Source organism: Spermophilus citellus (assembly GCF_964194105.1).
Source record: "Spermophilus citellus genome assembly, chromosome: 4".
NCBI classification, from domain to species: Eukaryota; Metazoa; Chordata; class Mammalia; order Rodentia; family Sciuridae; genus Spermophilus; species Spermophilus citellus.
In genome coordinates, this window is record NC_138185.1 from 195,740,490 (window position 1) to 195,761,453 (window position 20,964).

At 38.2% G+C, this 20,964-nt stretch overlaps 2 protein-coding genes across 2 annotated transcripts in view; both read right to left on the reverse strand.

The window, feature by feature from the left end:
* The window catches only part of MED6 (mediator complex subunit 6), a 133,416-nt gene that overhangs the window by 11,045 nt on the left and 101,407 nt on the right, over positions 1–20,964 (reverse strand). The gene's annotated exons all lie outside the window — the stretch shown is intronic.
* LOC308647894 (disintegrin and metalloproteinase domain-containing protein 21-like) lies at positions 12,548–14,842 on the reverse strand. Its single transcript, XM_081292415.1, has one exon. It carries the CDS (start codon positions 14,746–14,748, stop codon positions 12,580–12,582), a length of 2,169 nt encoding a protein of 722 aa, XP_081148541.1. The 5' UTR covers positions 14,749–14,842; the 3' UTR covers positions 12,548–12,579.

The window sequence follows — 20,964 nt, forward strand, 5'->3', positions numbered from 1 at the left end:
AATTAGACAGACGAAAGAAATTAAAGGCATAAAAATTGGAAAAGAAGAACTTAAATTATCACTATTTGCAGATGACATGATTCTATACCTAGAAGACCCAAAAGGGTCTACAAAGAAACTACTAGAACTAATAAATTAATTCAGCAAAGTGGCAGGATATAAAATCAACACGCATAAATCAAAGGCATTTCTGTATATCAGCGACAAAACTTCTGAAACGGAAATGAGGAAAAACACTCCATTCACGATATCCTCAAAAAAAATAAAATACTTGGGAATTAACCTAACAAAAGAGGTGAAAGATTTATATAATGAAAACTACAGAACCCTAAAGAGAGAAGTTGATGAAGATCTTAGAAGATGGAAAAACATACCCTGTTCATGGATAGGCAGAACTAACATCATCAAAATGGCGATATTACCAAAAGTTCTCTATAGGTTTAATGCAATGCCAATCAAAATCCCAACGGCATTTCTTGTAGAAATAGATAAAGCAATCATGAAATTCATATGGAAAAATAAAAGACCCAGAATAGCAAAAGCAATTCTAAACAGGAAGTGTGAATCAGGTGGTATAGCGATACCAGATTTCAAACTATATTACAGAGCAATAGTGACAAAAACAGCATGGTACTGGTACCAAAACAGGCGGGTGGACCAATGGTATAGAATAGAGGACACAGAGACTAATCCACAAAGTTACAACTATCTTATATTTGATAAAGGGGCTAAAAGCATGCAATGGAGGAAGGATAGCATCTTCAACAAATGGTGTTGGGAAAACTGGAAATCCATATGCAACAAAATGAAACTGAATCCCTTTCTCTCGCCATTCACAAAAGTTAACTCAAAATGGATCAGGGAACTTGATATCAAACCAGAGACTCTGCGTCTGATAGAAGAAAAAGTTGGATCCGATCTACAGATTGTGGGGTCGGGCTCCAAATTCCTTAATAGGACACCCATAGCACAAGAGTTAACAACAAGAATCAACAAATGGGACTTAATTAAACTTAAAAGTTTTTTCTCAGCAAGAGAAACAATAAGAGAGGTAAACAGGGAGCCTACATCCTGAGAACAAATCTTTACTCCTCACACTTCAGATAGAGCCCTAATATCCAGAGTATACAAAGAACTCAAAAAATTAGACAATAAGATAACAAATAACCCAATCAACAAATGGGCAAAGGACCTGAACAGACACCTCTCAGAGGAGGACATACAATCAATCAATAAGTACATGAAAAAATGCTCACCATCTCTAGCAGTCAGAGAAATGCAAATCAAAACCACCCTAAGATACCATTTCACTCCAGTAAGATTGGCAGCCACTATGAAGTCAAACAACAACAAGTGCTGGAGAGGTTGTGGAGAAAAGGGTACACTTGTACATTGCTGGTGGGACTGCAAATTGGTGCGGCCAATTTGGAAAGCAGTTTGGAGATTCCTGGGAAAGATGGGAATGGAACCACCATTTGACCCTGCTATTGCCCTTCTTGGACTATTCCCTGAAGACCTTAAAAGAGCATGCTACAGGGATACTGCCACATTGATGTTCATAGCAGCACAATTCACAATTGCTAGACTGTGGAACCAACCCAGATGCCCCTCAGTAGATGAATGGATAAAAAAATGTGGCATCTATACACAATGGAGTACTATGCAGCAATAAAAAATGACAAAATCATAGAATTTGCAGGGAAATGGACAGCACTAGAGCAGATTATGCTTAGTGAAGCTAGCCAATCCCTAAAAAACAAGTGCCAAATGTCTTCTTTGATATAATGAGAGCAAATATGAACAGAGCAGGGAGGAAGAGTAGGAAGAAAAGAGTAACATTAATCAGTGACATGAGATGGGAGGGAAAGGGAGAGATGAGGAAAATTGCATGGAAATGAAGGGAGACCCTCATTGCTATGCAAAATTACATATAAGAGGCTGGACGGGGAATGGGAAAATAAATAAGGAGGGAGATGGATTACAGTAGATGGGGTAGAGAGAGTAAAAGGGAGGGGAGGGGAGGGGGGATAGTGGGGGATAGGAAAGGGAGCAGAGTACAACAATTACCAATAGGACATTATGTAAAATTGTGGATGTGTAACCGATGTGACTCTGCAATCTGCATTTGGGGTAAAATTGGGAGTTCATAACCCACTTCAGTCTAATGTATGAAGTATGATATGTCAAGAGCTTTGTAACGTTGTGAACAACCAATAAAAAAAAATTTTATTTTAAAGAAAAAAAATACTAAATATCAATTGCTACTTATAAACTCCAGTACTCCTGACTTCTTGAATTCCATAGATAATATATTTAAGTACTATGTGTGTTTTTATAAGTTGGTAAATAAAAAAGGAAAATGCCTCTAATGCTTCTAATGGAAGCCACACATGGGTGACTCATCCTGGCACATGGCACAACTGGAAGAGATGGCTCTAATGGAGTTGAGAAGCTTCTCACTAGCCACCAAGAGAAAGCCCCCGAGGAATCTCATCTGACTATTAACAGTAAATAGGAACAAGGTCATTCTGACCAATTTGGCCTTAAACACCTGGCAGGAGAGTTATAACCAAAGCACAGCCGTCCATAGGCTGGTGTTCATTCTAAGGTGATAAAGGGTTTGAAGAACATCTGGAAGTTACAACTAAGCAAACTGTGTCAGGAAACCCTCATATACTAGATCAAGTGTTGTCAATTGCTTTGTTAAGGATTAGATCTAGTCCTAGATAGACACCCCAGAGGCCACTGAGGACAACAGCCCTGCTCTGGTCACTCCAGAAGCTGACTAATCTCCATACAGCCTAAGCTTGAGAAATCAACCCTGGCTGGAATAAATGGACCACTCTATATTGGTCTATTTACTGTGATGCTTTGACACTGCCATACTTTTCCCATCTCACTTGCCACAGTTTTAGCCTTAGTTTTCACTTTAGGATTACCAGCAACTGCTCCAGCTCATTGATCCTGGGTTGAAAAGCTTCTGCTAGCAGACTTTTACCTCCTTTTGACAGGATGCTTTGTTACTATTGGTTGTGTTTGATCTGGCTCCTGTTGTGGACTTGACCCTCTCACCTTGTGACCCATGTCTTCAAATCACTCAATCAGGCCAAGGTATCACCACAACCCTACTTTATCATACCCATTTCTCCTACCAGGGAACTATCTCAGGAACCTACAGGTTGGATAAAAAGGTCACCCACATCCCATTCTAGACCTGAACAGTTTAAAACCCTAGGAAATTATTTGGAAGATGGTTTTCAACTTTTGGGGGAAATTCAAGAGTCTCATAAGTCTCCTGCCTTGCCTGTTACCCCTGGTTATAAGATCTATTTCTAGTTTCATAGAGATTCTGATTAAAAGCAAAGTGGTTGCTCATGGTGTTATAGAAATATAAACCATTATATCAGGAGGGTGCTCTTTGGCCCTAAAAGGATCTGAACCTCAAAGGGTAGAATATGGCAGAGATCTCCTCAAAGCATAAATAAATAAATAAATAAATAAATAAATAAATAAATAAATAAATAACATGATGCCATCAGTATCAATGTGACCCTTCCACAACTCAGTTGGGACATTGTTTGCCTTCAAATAAAACCCACTCATGGGAACTAAGAGACAGCTCACTTGGATGAGACTTCCTCAGGGGGTCAAGAACTCCCCTGCACTCCTCAGTGGAGCCTTAACCACTGACTTGGATGCATTTCCAGGAAAGGAACTAAACTGTGTCTTGTTACAATATGCTGATGGCCTTCTGCTGGCCAGCTCAACACAGGCTCAATGCATACAAGGAACAAAAGCCCTCCTTTCCCTACTAAAAGAGGCAAGAGATTGAGTATCAAAGAAAAAGGCACCAATCTGTCAGAGAGGTTAAATACTTAGGTTTTAACATCATGCAGGGACTAAAAGAAAATGTGCAATTTGTGCCATCCTTACCTCCACGTGTCCAAAAGTCCAAGAATTCCGAGGAGCAACAGGTTCCTGCAAAATATGGATCCCTGGATTTTTGGACTTGGCCAGACACCTATATGATACCTTAAAAGGTGAGAAAAAGGCTCCCCAACTCTTGAGTGGGGACCAAGCCAGGAACTGACCTTTAAAACAGTCAAGGCCAAATTCTCCAAGGCCCCAGTCCTAGGACTTCCTGACATAACCAGGGTTCAACCTCTTTGTTCATGAAAAGAAAGGAATGGCCTTGGGAATCCTAACCAGACTCACTCACGGCCAGATGGCTACCCTGTCTCAGAGCACTGGCAGCCACTATCTTGCTGATAAGGGAAGTTGTCAAGCTAACACTGGGACAAAACCTCAATGTTAAAGTCTCACACTCAGTTGTAACCCTGATGAACATCAGAGGTTATAGCTCACAAATGTAGAAATGACTCACTATTAAGGGTTGCTATATAAAAATCCAGGGTGAAACTGGAAGCTGTACAAACTGTAAACCCAGCTCCCTTCCTACTGGGCAAAACAGGGCCCCCTGACCATAACTATTTAAAAGTACTGGTTTTCAGCAGACCAGACTTGACTGATGGACTGCTTCAGAACCCAGATTTGATCCTATTGATGAAAATAATTTTATGGAAGATAAAAAGAGGATGGCTGTGTATGCTGTGGTGTCTGACTCTAAAGTGGTGGAAGCAGAGGCACTTCTCCAAAGATGGTGAGCACAAAGAGCAGAATTATGGACATTAATTAGGACATTACAACTCAGCCAAGACCAGTGGGTCAATATCTAAACCAACTCATGTTATGCCTTTTCTTCTCTACATGTCCATGGAAACTTATATAAGAAGACTCCTTACTGCAGAAGGGAGAGGAATCAAAAACCAAGATGAAAGTCTGAAACTTCTAGAAGTAGTATAGGAGCCAAAGGAGGTGACAGTTGTCCACTACAAGGGTCACCAAAAGGGGCTGGGGATGTGGCTCAAGCGGTAGCACGCTCGCCTGGCATGCGTGCGGCCCGGGTTCGATCCTCAGCACCACATACCAACGAAGATGTTGTGTCCGCCGAGAACTAAAAAATAAATATTAAAAATTCTCTCTCTCTCTCTCTCTCTCTCTCTCTCTCTCTCTCTCTCTCTCTCTCCTCTAAAAAAAAAAAAAAAAAAAAAAAAAAGGGTCACCAAAAGGGAAATGACCCAGTGTCAAAAGGGAACCACCATAATGAGGCTGCCACCAAACAGGTTGCCCAGAAGCAGTTCACAAAAAAATCCAAAGTCTTGCTAGTCCCAGAAATGCCAGCTGTTCTACCTAGGAAGAGAAATAGATTAAAAAAGAAAAAAGAAGAAGAAGAAAGGGGAGCCAAGGCCAGGACAAGTTGGTGGCTCACATGAGACTACTGAGTTTATAATCCGGAACAACTAGCTTACAGACTGGTCCACCAACATGAATAGACCCACATGGGGAAAATTGCCATGGAAATCTTATTAGGCTGGTACCACCTCATTGCTCATCTCCCAGCACTCTGCTCTGCTGTCTCTCAGTGCTACGTGAACAGCTTACTAAACAAGGCTTGCCAGGGACCTAACAAACTAGTGGGAACACAGCACTGTGCACTGTTACCCTTTAAGGATATGGAAGTAGACTTCACTGAAGTCACCCTGAGCCGAGGATATACTTATTTTTTGTGTGTATTTTCATGGGATGGATAGAAGTCTTTTAACCTGAACTAAAAAGACAAAAGAGATAACTAAGTCTCTCCCAGGGACATTATTCCCAGATATGGGATGCCTCCAATCATAGGATCAAATAATGGACAAGGGCTTTAAAAATTTGGCGGAAACTACATCCTGCCCATCACTCTCTTAAAAGTGAGATGTTTGCCCCAGGCAAACATGAGATTTTCACCATTTAAAATCCTGTATGGGCAACCACCTCTGCTGGTCAGCTTAAGGGAGACACCAGAGATTCAGGAGACTTAGATTTATATAAACAGCTATAAAGTTTGGAGCTCGCTGTCTCACAAATATATAAGTGGATCACAGAATAGCCATATCTTTGGGTATAACTCTTCACCCCCATAAATCTGAGGAGCAAATATGGATAAAAGACTAAAAAAAAGGAACCCTTAAAACCAATTTGGAAGGGACCCCACACTGTAATATTAACCACCTCTATTTCTCTCAAAATAACAGGAATAGATACCTGGATCCACCACTCCAGAGCCAAATATGCTGGCCCAACAGAGGATGGGGGAAATGGAGGACAGTCTTAATCTGGAGAGACTCCTGCACCTGATGCTACAAAAGAGGAGACAATGATCTCAAAGCCTGCTCTGGCCACACCAGAAGCTGCTCAGTCAATGCATGGCTAAAGCCTGAGGAGTTGACTGCCTAGTTAAAAAAATGTTTTATTCTCCACAATATTCCCTTATTGTTACATACTTTCTTCCTTTTCTCAATATGAATGCTTATTGCTCTTGCTTGCTGTTATTAATTTGGTCCCCGACAGTCCTACCAAGATTCTACATCGTCATGTGACCCAAGTATCTGAGTAACTGGATCAGACCAAGGAGTTGCATGGAACTTGAATAACTATTGTTTACAAATAGATGACACAGGGAAGGTTATAGAAGAGATTGTAGATCAAATGATAAAAATTGCCATGTGTCTGTACAGACATGGAACGAATGGGACACAGACGGTTGTGTCCCAAAGACAATTCTTTGGAGAATGGGGTCCTTAGACAGGAGGAATTAAGGCAACAATGGGGGTGATTTTGGCTAAATTTTCAGGTGTCTACTTATTCCTTTCCTCCTGCCCCTCCTAACAGCATTATAAGAAATTTAATGAAAACAGTTGTTAAAAACGAGAAAGCCTCTCATCTATTACTCATGAGAGGATACCAACAAGTGGTAAAATGATGCTCTCTGAAGGCTGCAGACGCATCCTGAGTATCAAGAGAGGGGAATGAAGTAATGACTCAAGTTCTTCCTAAGATGTTCATTTTTATTTCTGATAATAGCTGTAACCTGTTAGTTTTTGCTTCTGTAATCATGCTTGCTCAGAAGCTGTGGCAGGAACCAGAGCTGCCTACAGGTGGGGGGGAAGCTCTGGTTTATACTTTGAATAAAAGATACTGAGAACAAAGGGCTGTGCTTTCGGAGAAGACTCCACTGAGCCAGCACCAGTGCAGAAATAAACCTTGCTCTTCTACATCTCCAAGTGCCACTTGTCTCTTTCCAACGCCTAACTTTCCATATTGTTTTCTACAAACATGATGCCCTGAGTTAACTTTGAACTCTGCCAGCAGGATTTGGCTACCTGCTTTACAGATAGTACTCCATGACTACTCCAGCTGTGGTTCAACAATCTAGATATGGCTTGTGTCATCACTTTGAAGGGAACAAGAGGCAGACCTTGGCATTCATGGGATTCTGATTCTGCAGATGCACAGAATCCAAGATCTATGAGATCTTGACAGTTTCCAATGAGATTTCAAAGGAAAGACTGGGAAGCCATGCAGAGACACAATATATGGGCAAATCTGTCATAGAAGTTCTCCATTAGAATGCCTAGCGGAGCCATGTTAGAGTAGGACTACCATTCTTGAAGGTAGAGTATTCAAAAGCACCCCACCTCAACCTTGGAAGGCCACAGGCATATGCCACAGAACAGCTGTGTGGAATGCAGGCAGCAAAGCCATGGGGACAGGGATGCCCAAGGCCTTTATGGCCCATCTCCCATTGCAGTGTGCACAGGAAGCCTAATTATGGACCCTTAAGATTTTATCAGAAAAACCCCACACATTATAAATTATTAATGTCTGCCCTATTAGGTTTGGATCTTGCTTTGGTCTGTTCTCTTTCATACTTGCCCATTCCTTTCTTTTGAAATGGGAATGTATACCTTATGCCTGTTCCACCATCGTATATTAGAAACAGATAATTGGAAGTAGATAACTTTGATTTTATAGGCTCAGAGCCAGAGGAGTTTGCCTTGAGTCTCAAATGAAACTTTGCATTTTGGAGTCTGGAATTAATACTAAAATAAATTTAGACTTTGGGACTGTTGGATTGAACAATGTACTTTTCATGTGAGAAGGACATGAATGAATTTGAGGGTGGGGCAAGAACCAAATGCTAAAGTTTGAATGTGGCTTGTCCTCCCCAAAACCATATTAAAATAAATTTATTTATTTGGTACCAGGGATTGAACCCAGGAGCACTCAACCACGGAGCCACATCACCACCCATTTATTATTATTATTATTATTATTATTATTATTATTATTAAATTTAGGGACAAGATCTCACCAAATTGCTTAGGGCTTCGCTAAGCTGCTGTGGCGGGTTTTGAACTCACAATCTTCTTGCCTCAACCTCTCAAGCTGCTGGATTATAGGCATATCCACCAAGCCTGGTTTCATGTTGAAATTTAATCCATATTGTTAGATACTGAGAAGGAAGAAATTTAATCCAACTATGGTATTTAGAGGTAGGTCCTTTAAGAAGTGATTAGGATTATATGAGGTCATCAGAACAGAGACCCCATGATTAATTACTGGTGGCTCTTTTTAAATCCTCAAATATTTATTATGATAAATCCTCAAACACTTATCATTTCTTTAAGGGGAAAATATTCAAAATCTTATAAGCAATAGGTCAGTGATTGATCTCAGTCTAAAAAAAAAAAAAATGGGCAAGAGACGCCCATGGCAGAAAGTAGCATCAGTCTACTGATCATAAGCTTTTTAACTATTTTGGTTACAAGACCAAAAAAAAAAAAAAAAAAAAAAAAGGCACTCATTGTCTGGCCATCTGTCTCAACACTGGGAACACCAAAATTTTTAAGTCATGACCACAAATACATTTATGTCAGGGCCTAGTGTTGGCTTTTCCTGTCTTGTTGCCGATTATGGTAATTATGCCCATCTTGTTTTTGTTAAGGATTACTATCTTTATTTCTACTATCCTGGAATGTTAGCACCTCCACTTATATTAGGAAGCCTAGTTCTGTAACACCATGTCCTTTCATAAATCCCATAAAGACAGTGATGTAAGATTCCTAATGGCACCTATACCCATCTTCCTACTTCATTTCTTAATGCTTACAACAGTGTCTCCTAGGACCTCCATTAAGAGAGTCAGTGGTCCTTTCTCTAGTCTTTTGTAATAAATTCATTCTAAAATGCCTTCCTCTCTGAATATTCTGACCTCTGTCACATTTGGGCCAAAACAGTTCTAGCAACTTCACCTCGATGATTACAATCTATTAACATATCTAAGCCTCAAAGGTGCAAAAATTTCAAAAGCATGTTAAGATAAGCTCTGGGCATCTTTGTAAAGATGTTAAGTCCTAAATTACCCCTATTTTAAAAGCTTTCTCTTGTATAATCTTATATTCCATTTTTACTGCATCAGAATCCATTTATATATATGTTTTCCTGCCTCCTGTTGGTATATATTAACCAGCTCCCAAAGCTCTTTTGATCAATGATCCTGATCCTCTCATACTCACTGATACCAATTATTGGTTTAGATGTAGTGAGGGGAGGTACATTGGGTCTTCCAGAGGATAAGCAAAGCAAGGTATGCAGGAAATAAGACTGCTCTCTTCTATCAAGGGGTGAAGAGTAAGTTGTGTTGGCTAGAACACTCATGAGAATCTTGGGATTGAAGTTTTTTCAAATGTATCCACTCAACTTCCCCTATCCAAGGTATCAGAGTAACATTTCTTTCCTAGTAGGACCTCTGTTTATTACAAGGGAAATCAGAGATCTAAATTTAATAATATTTATAATTCTCTGTCACATCTTGGGTATTATTTTCAGCCTTTCCTCTGACTATAAGGAGAATTCCCTTTAAATACTGTCATAGAGGTATCAGGACTTTCATACCATTCCCCAAGTTGGAAGTTAATTGTTCTGAACCTATTGTCATCTTTCTTCATAGCTTCTTGACCATCTAATTTTATAATTCTCATATTTCCAATTCCTGCTCTATGAATGACCCAAATACTCTACTGTCAAGTAGAAAGCCATTAGTATGTATAGGAATTGTCACCAGCACTATAAAACAATCTCAAGGTTGAATCTAAAAGAATATAAATGGACACTGCCAGCATTTGCTGTACTGTTCTTTCCAACCTCAAACACCTTTACTTTACTCTCATTTCTCTACTTTTACTTTTACCCTGCATTTCCCAAATAAAGAATTTAAATTTAATCCTTGACTCAGTACCTGCCTTCTGGGGAATCTGGATGCAATAGATGCTGATGCCCCATCCTATGTCCCCTGGTCCCACCTGAGTTTACATGCACCCACAGCAGGTAATTTCCATGCTCTGATAATTTCCCACTTCAAATGCTGACGATTCATGTCTTCTCTTCCTGATATTTTTCTCCAGAACCATGAAGTGATATTTCAGTGTTTCACATGAATCCCCAGAGAGTCTATCCACAAAGAATGACCCCAGTAGCTCAGAGAGGAAACTTGACCATTAACCTATCTTTTGTGATTTCCAAATAAACTAAGTCTACCTAAATTCTTGTCTCTGGGTCGACTTTTTGAGGAATCCAAATTAAAACAATAGATAAGACCCTAGATTTGTCACAGGAGGTTAATTCTACACAACAACCTTGATATAATTGACTGATCTAGCCTGAATTAACTCAACCAATATAAAATAACTACACAGAAGCAAAATGTGCTGCACCTTATAAAATTTTACAAGTAAAATGATTCACTCCAATAAATTATCAGTAAATTCCAATGGATTACAGTAAATCCGTGAAAAATGGCTTATTAAATAAATTGTTTTAGGGCAACTGGCGACCCATTTGGAAAAGTGTGTGTTGGATTCCTGACTCATTGCTTCTGTCAAGGTAAATTCCAAATTTATACATAAAAACTCTGAATCATGTTGACATTATCCCAGGAAACATAGATTATTTCAAAGTAATCTCAAGCAGAAATAAAAATCTCAGAAAATATATAAGTAGACCAGACTGATAAATCTGACTATAACTCAATTGAAATATTTTTTTACAACAAAAAATTTCAAAAAGAGAGTCAACAAATTGGAGCACTGATCTTTTGTCTCCATACAAACACATACACTTAAAGCATGTGAATCTCCAATGTATTTTCTATGGCCAAATTTAATCAGATTATATTCTTAGTCCACTCTTCCCTGTTTCTGTGACTTCACTACTAATTCTTTTTATCCTTGACTGGTACATTGTTAGCCCTCTCCGAATTCTTTCCTAGAGTGCATCAAACCATAAAAAAGTAACCACAGAGTGACCTGAGCACATAAATGGAAAACTTAGCATTGCATAAAGAAAATACATTTCCCCAAATATAACATTTAACCTCTATGGAGACAAAAGCAGAAATTTTCTAGGGCAAAAGGAGTCAGGGAGAATAGTAAACAACAGTTTGGAAATGGAAATTGCATGTACAGATGGATATGCAGAGAATAATGCAGACAATTATATACTAAACAGAAAACAGCTAGAGAATGCAAAGCTCGTAAAGAGTAAAAGTGTATCAAAAAGGTCACTTCACTCAATTTTTAGAGTGCCATTTAGAAATTTTCTGGCTAATAAAAGAGTATCTGATTATATTTACATTTTCAAAAGGTGGGCTTTCAAAAATTGCTGAGACAGACTAAGGAGATTGGGTACAAAACAGCTAGAAAATTTTATCAGGTACAAACGGAAGCATTTGAAATGAGCATATTTTAAATAATCACTGTTGAAGTTTAGTAGTTTTTGAAAGAGGACCAGAGTGATGTCCTTAAGGTGACAGATAAAATATTATTTTTACTTTTCCTAATACTCCATTTAAGCTCATTATCTCATTCAAATATTTATTATGTATTAAGCACTAATTCAGGTGTTGGGGATAAGATAGTGAGCAAAACAGATTAAAACAATCCCTCAAGGACTTTATGTTTTGATATTCAAAGCAAATTCTCCAAAAGGATACCCAAATTGCCAAATGAAGGTAAAGAGTAAGATTAGGCAAACTTGACTAGGAAGCACGCAGGAAACAAGTTCAGGAGCTTTTATTAAAAAAACAACAATTTGTTTATATTTAACAAGAATTCACTTCTCCCTGTTGTTTACCAACTAAACACAATGAGTTAGGTGGGGCAATTATTACTATCCCTCTTTACAGATTTTTAAACAGAGCACCTGAATAATTAAATAATTTGCCCAAATTTCTAAATGTCACCTCTGGACACACTGATGTCTATCTCTTGTCTCTCCCATGAGTCATAAGAGGCAGGCCAAATTATATTGTTATATTGGGTGCATATATGAATATGTAACAACAAATCCCATAATTATGTACAACTCTAATGCACAATTAAAATGCAGGGGAAAAACACAAAAAGGATTAATTTGGGTCACTGGTTAGAGACAAAGTTTTATTTGTTACTTAAAATAATGAACAGTAGGTAAGAATACCTATACTTAACAACAATGCTTCTGAATCTGATGGAAGGGGAGATCCCAGCATCTTTCGGTAAAATGTCAGGAATGTGCTCACTTTCAGGCATGTGTTAACATTTCTGTGGCCAAGAAACTACAACTTAATAATGCATGGAACATCAAATTGGAAACTTTTTCTTAACTTGGTGAGTGCGTTTTGGTCTCCTTGCGACTAGAATGCATTCGAGGATATCCATAAAGCCCAATAGTCAACAGAAAAATCAAAGCAGACAATAAAAAAATCACGATTCCTGGTAATAAAGCTATTTTTTTCCCTAAGGGTGGGCCACTGTCAACACTACCTCCGTAGCCTCTGTGCAGACAATCGGGTGGGGACCACCCATAACCACAGTGGCAGTGATGTTTGTTATTACAGATCCCCTTCATATTGCAGGTCTCAGGAAGGCAGTCTTGTGACAAGACAGACAGACTAACACACTTTTTGTCGATACAGATCTTTCCTGTTCCACAGGCAGTGCCATCTTTTACTTCCCCAATGTCAGGTATGTCCATCCCTAGATGATGGACAGAACTCCAGCAGGTGACACCATTGATGCGAGTGTGCTGCAAAACATAATGATCTTGGAGATGGGGAATGTCTTCCACATCTTCACACTGAACTCTCCCACAAAAGATGTCAGACATGTTACATTTTAGGTATACTGTGCCATTTATACCACAGTGGCCAAACTGGTTTCCTTGGGAGTTGATTTTTTGGTAGCAATTCTGAGATGCACTCTTTGCACCTTGGCCAAAAATTTCCTTGCACTGTTGGTCATGGTTATGACATCTCTTTTGATAGCAGTAGGCACTTTCACTACAAGGGATCCCATCCTGCACATACCCATCTTCTGGGCACTGATGGGATGACCCATTACACCACTCTGGGAGGTCACATTCATTGACCTGTTGTCTACAGATTTCCCCTGATGGTACGAATTTGCAGTCTTTGCAACAAAGTCCAGAAGCACAAGCAGCACCTGGCCTCAGGGTGCAGTTCAACAGACAACAAGGATCTTGCTCACACTGACGTATGGATCCACAATCACATTCCTCTTCTCTTTCAACTGCACCATTTCCACAGCGCTTCAGCAAAAATATTTCCCCTGGCTTTGGATGGTTGTGCAGACATGATCCTTGGTTTAATGTGGTCTTCATAAAATCAACATAACTGCAATTGGTAAATCTCTCTGCTGGTACTCTGAAAGTACTCATAAGGCAGCCTTTTTCCCCACAAAAACAGAAATCCTCATCATGATACATACCCAAAGTATGACCTAATTCATGGGCCACAGTATTAGCAAAAAGAGACCAGGGGTCTTCTTGGAAATTATCAACTCCACAATCAATAGGAGGACGACATATTCCTGCAACATAGGCTAAACCAAGTATACTTATATGTGCATTTTTAATGAAAATATGTGCAGCATCATGCTGTAGCTGGGAAAGACTGACTTGTTTCCACTGAGAAAAATCTTCTAAAACCTGTTCTATGTTTACCATTGGGAAAGCATTTCTTTGATTCCAAATCTCAATCCCAACCAAAATTACATAAGTGCTCAACTGCTGATATAAGGAATCCACTAAATTGACAATAAGAACTACATCCTCTTGCACCTTTGACAAGTTGCTTTGAGAGTAAACGAAGAAATCATGATCTATCACTACCACCAGCTCCAGAAACCATGTGTGGGTCCACCAGTCCCTAGTAGAATTTTGTTTCCAATCTGAGCTCTCAATCACTTCAAATTCTAGTTGTTGACGTGCTATTTCCTTCTCCGTTAAACCACAGCTTGTGGGTGAAAATTGTGTCTCGTTACTGTGTAATCTATAAACCAGGTGTTCAAATGTGGCAGAGTGCCTAATGGGTTCAATTTCATAAGTGAGGTCATTTATTTGTAACACTCCCCGAAAACCCCCAAAACAGGCACTGAAAACAACCAGAGACTCGGGGGCCCCCTCCACATAACCATGATAGTAACAGTCATCTGGGATGAAGGGGTGATCTTCCAGGAGAGCATGCTGCTCTGTGTAGGTGAGCACAGGAAGATGTGCAGAAACTAATAGTTTCTTGACCCTAATGTGCACAATGTGTTTCTGGCCCCCAAATAGCAGGCTGTAGGAAAGCCATCCTGGAGTCTTTGCACCTCTGCCTCTGCTGGTCACCTTCAAGGGGATCACCACTTCTGGGGAACTGAGATGTTGGGTGGGCCCAGCTTGGTAGAGGCTAGAAGGGGACAGAGACACTTGGAGCCATAGCAGCAGAAGAGTGGCTCTCATGGATGCTCCATCCTCCACAGCCACCATTATGGAGCCATCTATCCAGAGCAGAAGAGGACAGAATGTGAGGCACTGCTTGTGTGACTCCTTCCCCCTGAGCTGCTCAGGGTGCAGGGCTGACCTTATGGATCTGTGTCCTGGCAGAGTCGGAGCATCAGAGCTGCACTGCTGAAAGGGAGAATAAAAATAATAAAATAAATAAAACAAAAGAAAGGGTGGGACAAGTGGTAGGATTAGGTTAGGAAATCAGGAGAGAAAAAGCATGGAGTAGCAAAAAAATTGAGTCATGAATCAGGAAAATTATTTGGATTTGCTTTTAAAAAATGAGAGTAGAGAGTTGGGAGTGGTATAGACAAAATGAGTCAATATTGGCCATATATTGATAATGGTTGAAGTTAGAAGATGAGTACTTACATGATTATCTCAATCTTTATAGGCAGTATGAAAATATCCATAATAAAAATAGAAAAAAATATAGAGACTCTGTATCTCAATTTGTTCAACACACATTTGGCTTGTATCTGTTGTACTTATGCGGGACATTATTGACAGTGATCCATTTAACTGTTTACAACAAAACTGAAGACATCAAAATCAATCACAATAATTCTATGTTGATTTGATTGGCCTTATGATTAACATTATTTTCCTTTATTTAGAGTCTCCAAATTATATTCTCCATTATTCATAACTTTATTAGACTACAAGGTCCTTGACTACGGCTTAATGACTTTCCTTGGTCATTAAAAGAGCTCAAATTAACTGTTTGCTGATGGCATGATCCTATCTTTAGAAGACCCCAAAAGTTCAGAAGACTTGTAGAACTGATAAATTTAGTAAAGTAGCAGGATACCAGATCAACATACAAAAATCAATCACTTCCCTATACTCCAATAATGAACCTTCTGAAAAAGAAATTAGGAGAATTATCCCATTCATAATAACCTCAAAAAAATCTTGAGAATTAATCTAACGAAGGATGTGAAAAGCCTATACAATGAAAACTGCAGAACACTGAAGAAAGAAATTAAAGAAAACCTCTGATGGAAAGATCACTCAGGTTCTTAGACAAGCAGAATTAATATTATCAAAATGGCCTTATGACCAAAAACATTATACAAATTCAGTGCAGTTCTCATAAAAATACCAATGACATTCTTCCAGAACTACAAAAAGCAGTTCTAAAATTCATCTGGAAAAATAAGAAACTCAGTTAATAACAAGAATCAACAAATGGGACTTACTTAAACTAAAAAGTTTTTTCTCAGCAAGAGAAACAATAAGAGAGGTAAATAGGGAGCCTACATCATGGGAACAAATTTTTACTCCTCACACTTCAGATAGAGCCCTAATATCCAGAGTATACAAAGAACTCAAAAAATTAGACAATAAGATAACAAATAACCCAATCAACAGATGGGCCAAGGACCTGAACAGACACTTCTCAGAGGAGGATATACAATCAATCAACAAGTACATGAAAAAATGCTCACCATCGCTAGCAGTCAGAGAAATGCAAATCAAAACCACCCTAAGATACCATCTCACTCCAGTAAGATTGGCAGCCACTATGAAGTCAAACAACAACAAGTGCTGGCAAGGATGTGGAGAAAAGGGTACTCTTGTACATTGCTGGTGGGACTGCAAATTGGTGCGGCCAATTTGGAAAGCAGTATGGAGATTCCTGAGAAAGCTGGGAATGGAACCACCATTTGACCCAGCTATTGCCCTTCTCAGACTATTCCCTGAAGACCTTAAAAGAGCGTACTACAGGGATACTGCCACATCGATGTTCATAGCAGCACAATTCACAATAGCTAGACTGTGGAACCAACCCAGATGCCCTTCAATAGATGAATGGATAAAAACAATGTGGCATTTATACACAGTGGAGTACTACGCAGCACTAAAAAATGACAAAATCATGGAATTTGCAGGGAAATGGATGGCACTAGAGCAGATTATGCTTAGTGAAGCTAGCCAATCCCTAAAAAACAAATACCAAATGTCTTCTTTGATATAATGAGAGCAACTAAGAACAGAGCAGGGAGGAAGAGCAGGAGGAAAAGATTAACATTAAACAGAGACATGAGATGGGAGGGAAAGGGAGAGAAAAGGGAAATTGCATGGAAATGAAGGGAGACCCTCATTGCTATACAAAATTACATATAAGAGGTTGTGAGGGGAATGGGAAAATAAACAAGGAGAGAAATGAATTACAGTAGATGGGGTAGATAGAGAAGATGGGAGGGGAGGGGGGATAGTAGAGGATAGGAAAGGTAGTAAAATACAACAGTTACTAATAGGGCATTATGTAAAAATGTGGATGTGTAACCGACGTGATTCTGCAATCTGCATTTGGGGTAAAAATTGGGAGTTCATAACCCACTTGAATCTAATGTATGAAATATGATATGTCAAGAGCTTTGTAATGTTGTGAACAACCAATAAAAATAAAGTTAAATTAAATTAAAAAAAGAAAAATAAGAAACTCAGAATAGTCAAAGAAATCCTGAGCAAAAAGAGCAATGCTGGAGGCATCACAATACCAGACCTCAAATTATACTACAGAGTTATAGCAATAAAAGCAGTGTGGTACTGAAACAGAATAGAATACACAGATATTAGCACACATAAATATAGTTATCTTATACTAAACAAAGGAGCCAAAACCACACATTGGAGAATAGATAGCATTTCTTAATAAATGGTGCTGGGAAAACTGGATATCCATATGTAGAAGAATGAAACTTGACTCTCACCCTGCAAGAAAGTCAACTCAAAGTGGATCAAAGACCTAGGAATTAGACCAGAAACCCTGCAACTGCTAGAAGAAAATGTAAGCCCAACACTCCAACATTTTTGGCACAGGAGCCAAATTCCTTAGCAAGACTCCTAAAGTGTAAGAAATAAAACAAAAAAAAAATCTAATAAATGGGATGGCATCAATTTTAAAACTTCTGCATAGAAAAGGGAATGATAATGTGAAGAGAGAACCTACAGAATGGGAGAAGATCTTTGCCACCTGCTCCTCAGATAGGGCATTAAGATCCAGAATATATAAAGAATGCAAAAAAAAAAAACTTAACTAAAAACAAATAACAAAATTAATAAATGGGCAAAAGAACTAAACAAACATATCTCAAAAAGAAGAAATACAAATGGTCAACAAATATATGAAAAAATGTTCAACATCCATAGCAATTAGGGAAATGCAAATTAAAACTACATTGAGGTTTCATCACACTCCAGTCAGAAAGGCAATTATCAAGAATACAAATAAGTGTTAGCAAGGATGTGGGGGAAAAGATACACTCATCCATTGCTGGTGGTTGCAAATTAGTGTAACCACTCTGGAAATCAGTATGGAGATTCCTAAAAAAAAAAAAAAAGAAAGAAAAGAAAACCAGGAATGGAACTACCATATGACCCAGTTATCCCACTTCTCAGTATATATCCAAAAGATCTAAAATCAGCATACTACAGTGACACAGCTACATCAATGTTTATAGCAGTACAGTTCACAATAGCCAAGTTACGGAACCAACCTAGGTACCCTTCAACAGATGAATGGCTAAAGAAAATGTAGTATATATAAACAATGGAGTATTACTCATCCTTAAAGAATGAAATTATGGCATTTGTTGGTAAATGGATGGAACTGGAGAATATCATACTAAGTGAAACAAGCCAATCTCAAAACCCCAAAGTCCAGATGTTTTTTCTGATATGCAGATGCTAGTCCAAAATAAGGAGATAAAAGGAAAAAGGAGGGGGCTCCATTAAAATAGAAGAAATTTTAGTAGATTAGATGAAGGAGATTGAGGCAGGGAGGAATGGAATGAACAATGGAATGAATCGTTCCTAACTTTTCTATGTACATATATGAATATACCACAGTGAATCTCAACATCATGTATATTCACAATACACTAATCATGTGTGTGTGTGTGTGTGTGTGTGTGTGTGTGTAGCAGAAAGGTCAGTAGAGCAGAGGGAAGTGAATAGGGGGAGAAAAGGGGAAGTACTGGGGACTGAATTAGAACAAATTATACTCTATGCTTTTATGATTGTGTCAGAATGAATCCTAATATTATACATAACTAATAAGAATTTTTAAAAAGTAAAAAAGCATTTATGTGTTTAGAGCATACAAAGTACAGGACACTATAGCAGATATTAGGAAAAAAACTTGAAACAAAGAACATCAAAGAGTCAATTTAGTGCAAAAACTTGGGTCAGAAGAAAGAATAAGCTTTAGGGGGATTACAATATCACATTCGATACTTTATATTGAATAAATTTAAAGTCCTCTTCTATTATGCTGAGAAATGTGTCCATAAATTTCATCATAATGTCTATAAATTTCATTTTGATCTCAACTGACTGGCAAAAATTGAGCCTGTGTTAAAACAGAGAAGTAAACAGACATTTATGATATAATATGAAACAAATCAGATTGACCTGAAGCTTATAAAGCTTATGCTTCAGGGACCCTCATTGCATAGACCTTCATAAGACCTTGGGAGGGACTCAGCACTTTATGAGACCACAATTTTAACTCAGAAACAAAAGATATGATGAAGATTCTCTGAAATTTGATAATTTGTAATTACATCTCTCACTACAAATAAATTGTGAATCTGAAATTTTTTTTGAAACTATCAAGAAAATAAAATTTTATCAAACATGTCAGGGAAAGACAAATGACCTTCAGTTCTTGCCACAGAAAATATAACAAAAGCAATTCTCATAAGGGAACCAATTAAATAAATAATTCAAATGGTAAGGAAAGCATATTATAGAAATGTGTCAGGAATCAATAGAAGTATTGGGGAGTATCACATTTGTGATACTTTATGGTGTTTTTAATCTTTCAAATTTTTAAATTCATAATGTGTTATGATATTCATTATGCTAAATGAATATTTATTTGCTTATTTATTTTTACATTTGTAATTTTGGGTCTTTTTCTTAAAGTGGACAACTCATCCTATAGATGGGTCAAGTCCCAAACTTGAATCCATGCTGGTGATAAATGTATTGCCAGATGTTAAAGTGCAGTTTCTTATAAGAACATGATTTCTCAACTCAAAATAGATCAAGGACCTTGGCATTAGACCAGAGACCCTGTGCCTACTAGAAGAAAATGTAGGCCCAACTCTCCATCATGTTGGCTTAGGAACTGACTTCCTCAACAAGATTCCAAAAGCACAAGAAGTAAAATCAAGAATCAATAAATGGGATGGAATCAAACCAAAAAACTTCTTCACAGCAAAGGAAACAATAAAAAATGTGAAGAGAGAGCTTACAAAATGGGAAAAAATCTTTACCTCCTGCACCTCAGATAGAGAATTAATCTCCAGGATATATAAAGAACTCAAAAAAATTAACATTAAAAGAACAAATAAGGGGCTGGGGTTGTGACTCAGTGGTAGAGTGCTTGCCTAGCACGTGCGGGGTGCTGGGTTCAATCCTTAGCACTACATAAAAATAAAATAAAAGTATTGTGTCCAACTACAACTAAAACAAAATATTTTTAAAAACCAAATAACCCAATCAATAAATAGACTAAGGAATTGAACAGTCACTTCACAGAATAAGAAATACTGGGGCTGGGGTTGTGGCTCAGTGGTAGAGCACTTACCTAGTATGCATGAGGCACTGGGTTCAATCCCCAGCACCATATAAAAAAACTAAATAAACAAAATAAAGGTGTTGTATCCATCTACAACTAAAAATATTTTTAAAAAGAAATACTTATAATCAACAATTATATGAAAAAATGTTGAATATCTCTAGCAATTAGAGAAATGCAAATTAAAATTGCACTGACATTTCATCTCACTCCAGTCAGAATGACAATTACCAAGAAAACAAGCAACAATAAATGTTAATAAAGATGTAGAGAAAAAGGTACTTTCATACATTGCTGGTGGGAGTACAAATTGGCGCAACCAATTTCCACTACTATGGAAAGCAGTAGTGATTGACCCAGTTATCCCAGTCCTCAGACTATACCCAAAGGATTTAAAATCAGCATACTACAATGATGCAGCCACACAATAGCCAAGCTATGGAACCAACCTAGGTGCCTTCCAATAGATGAATGGGTAAAGAAAATGTGGTATGTAAATATACAATGGAATATTTTTCAGCCATAAAGAAGAATGAAATTATGGCATTTTCTGGTAAATGAATGGAAATTGAGACTATCAGGCCAAGTAGAATAAGCCACTTCCC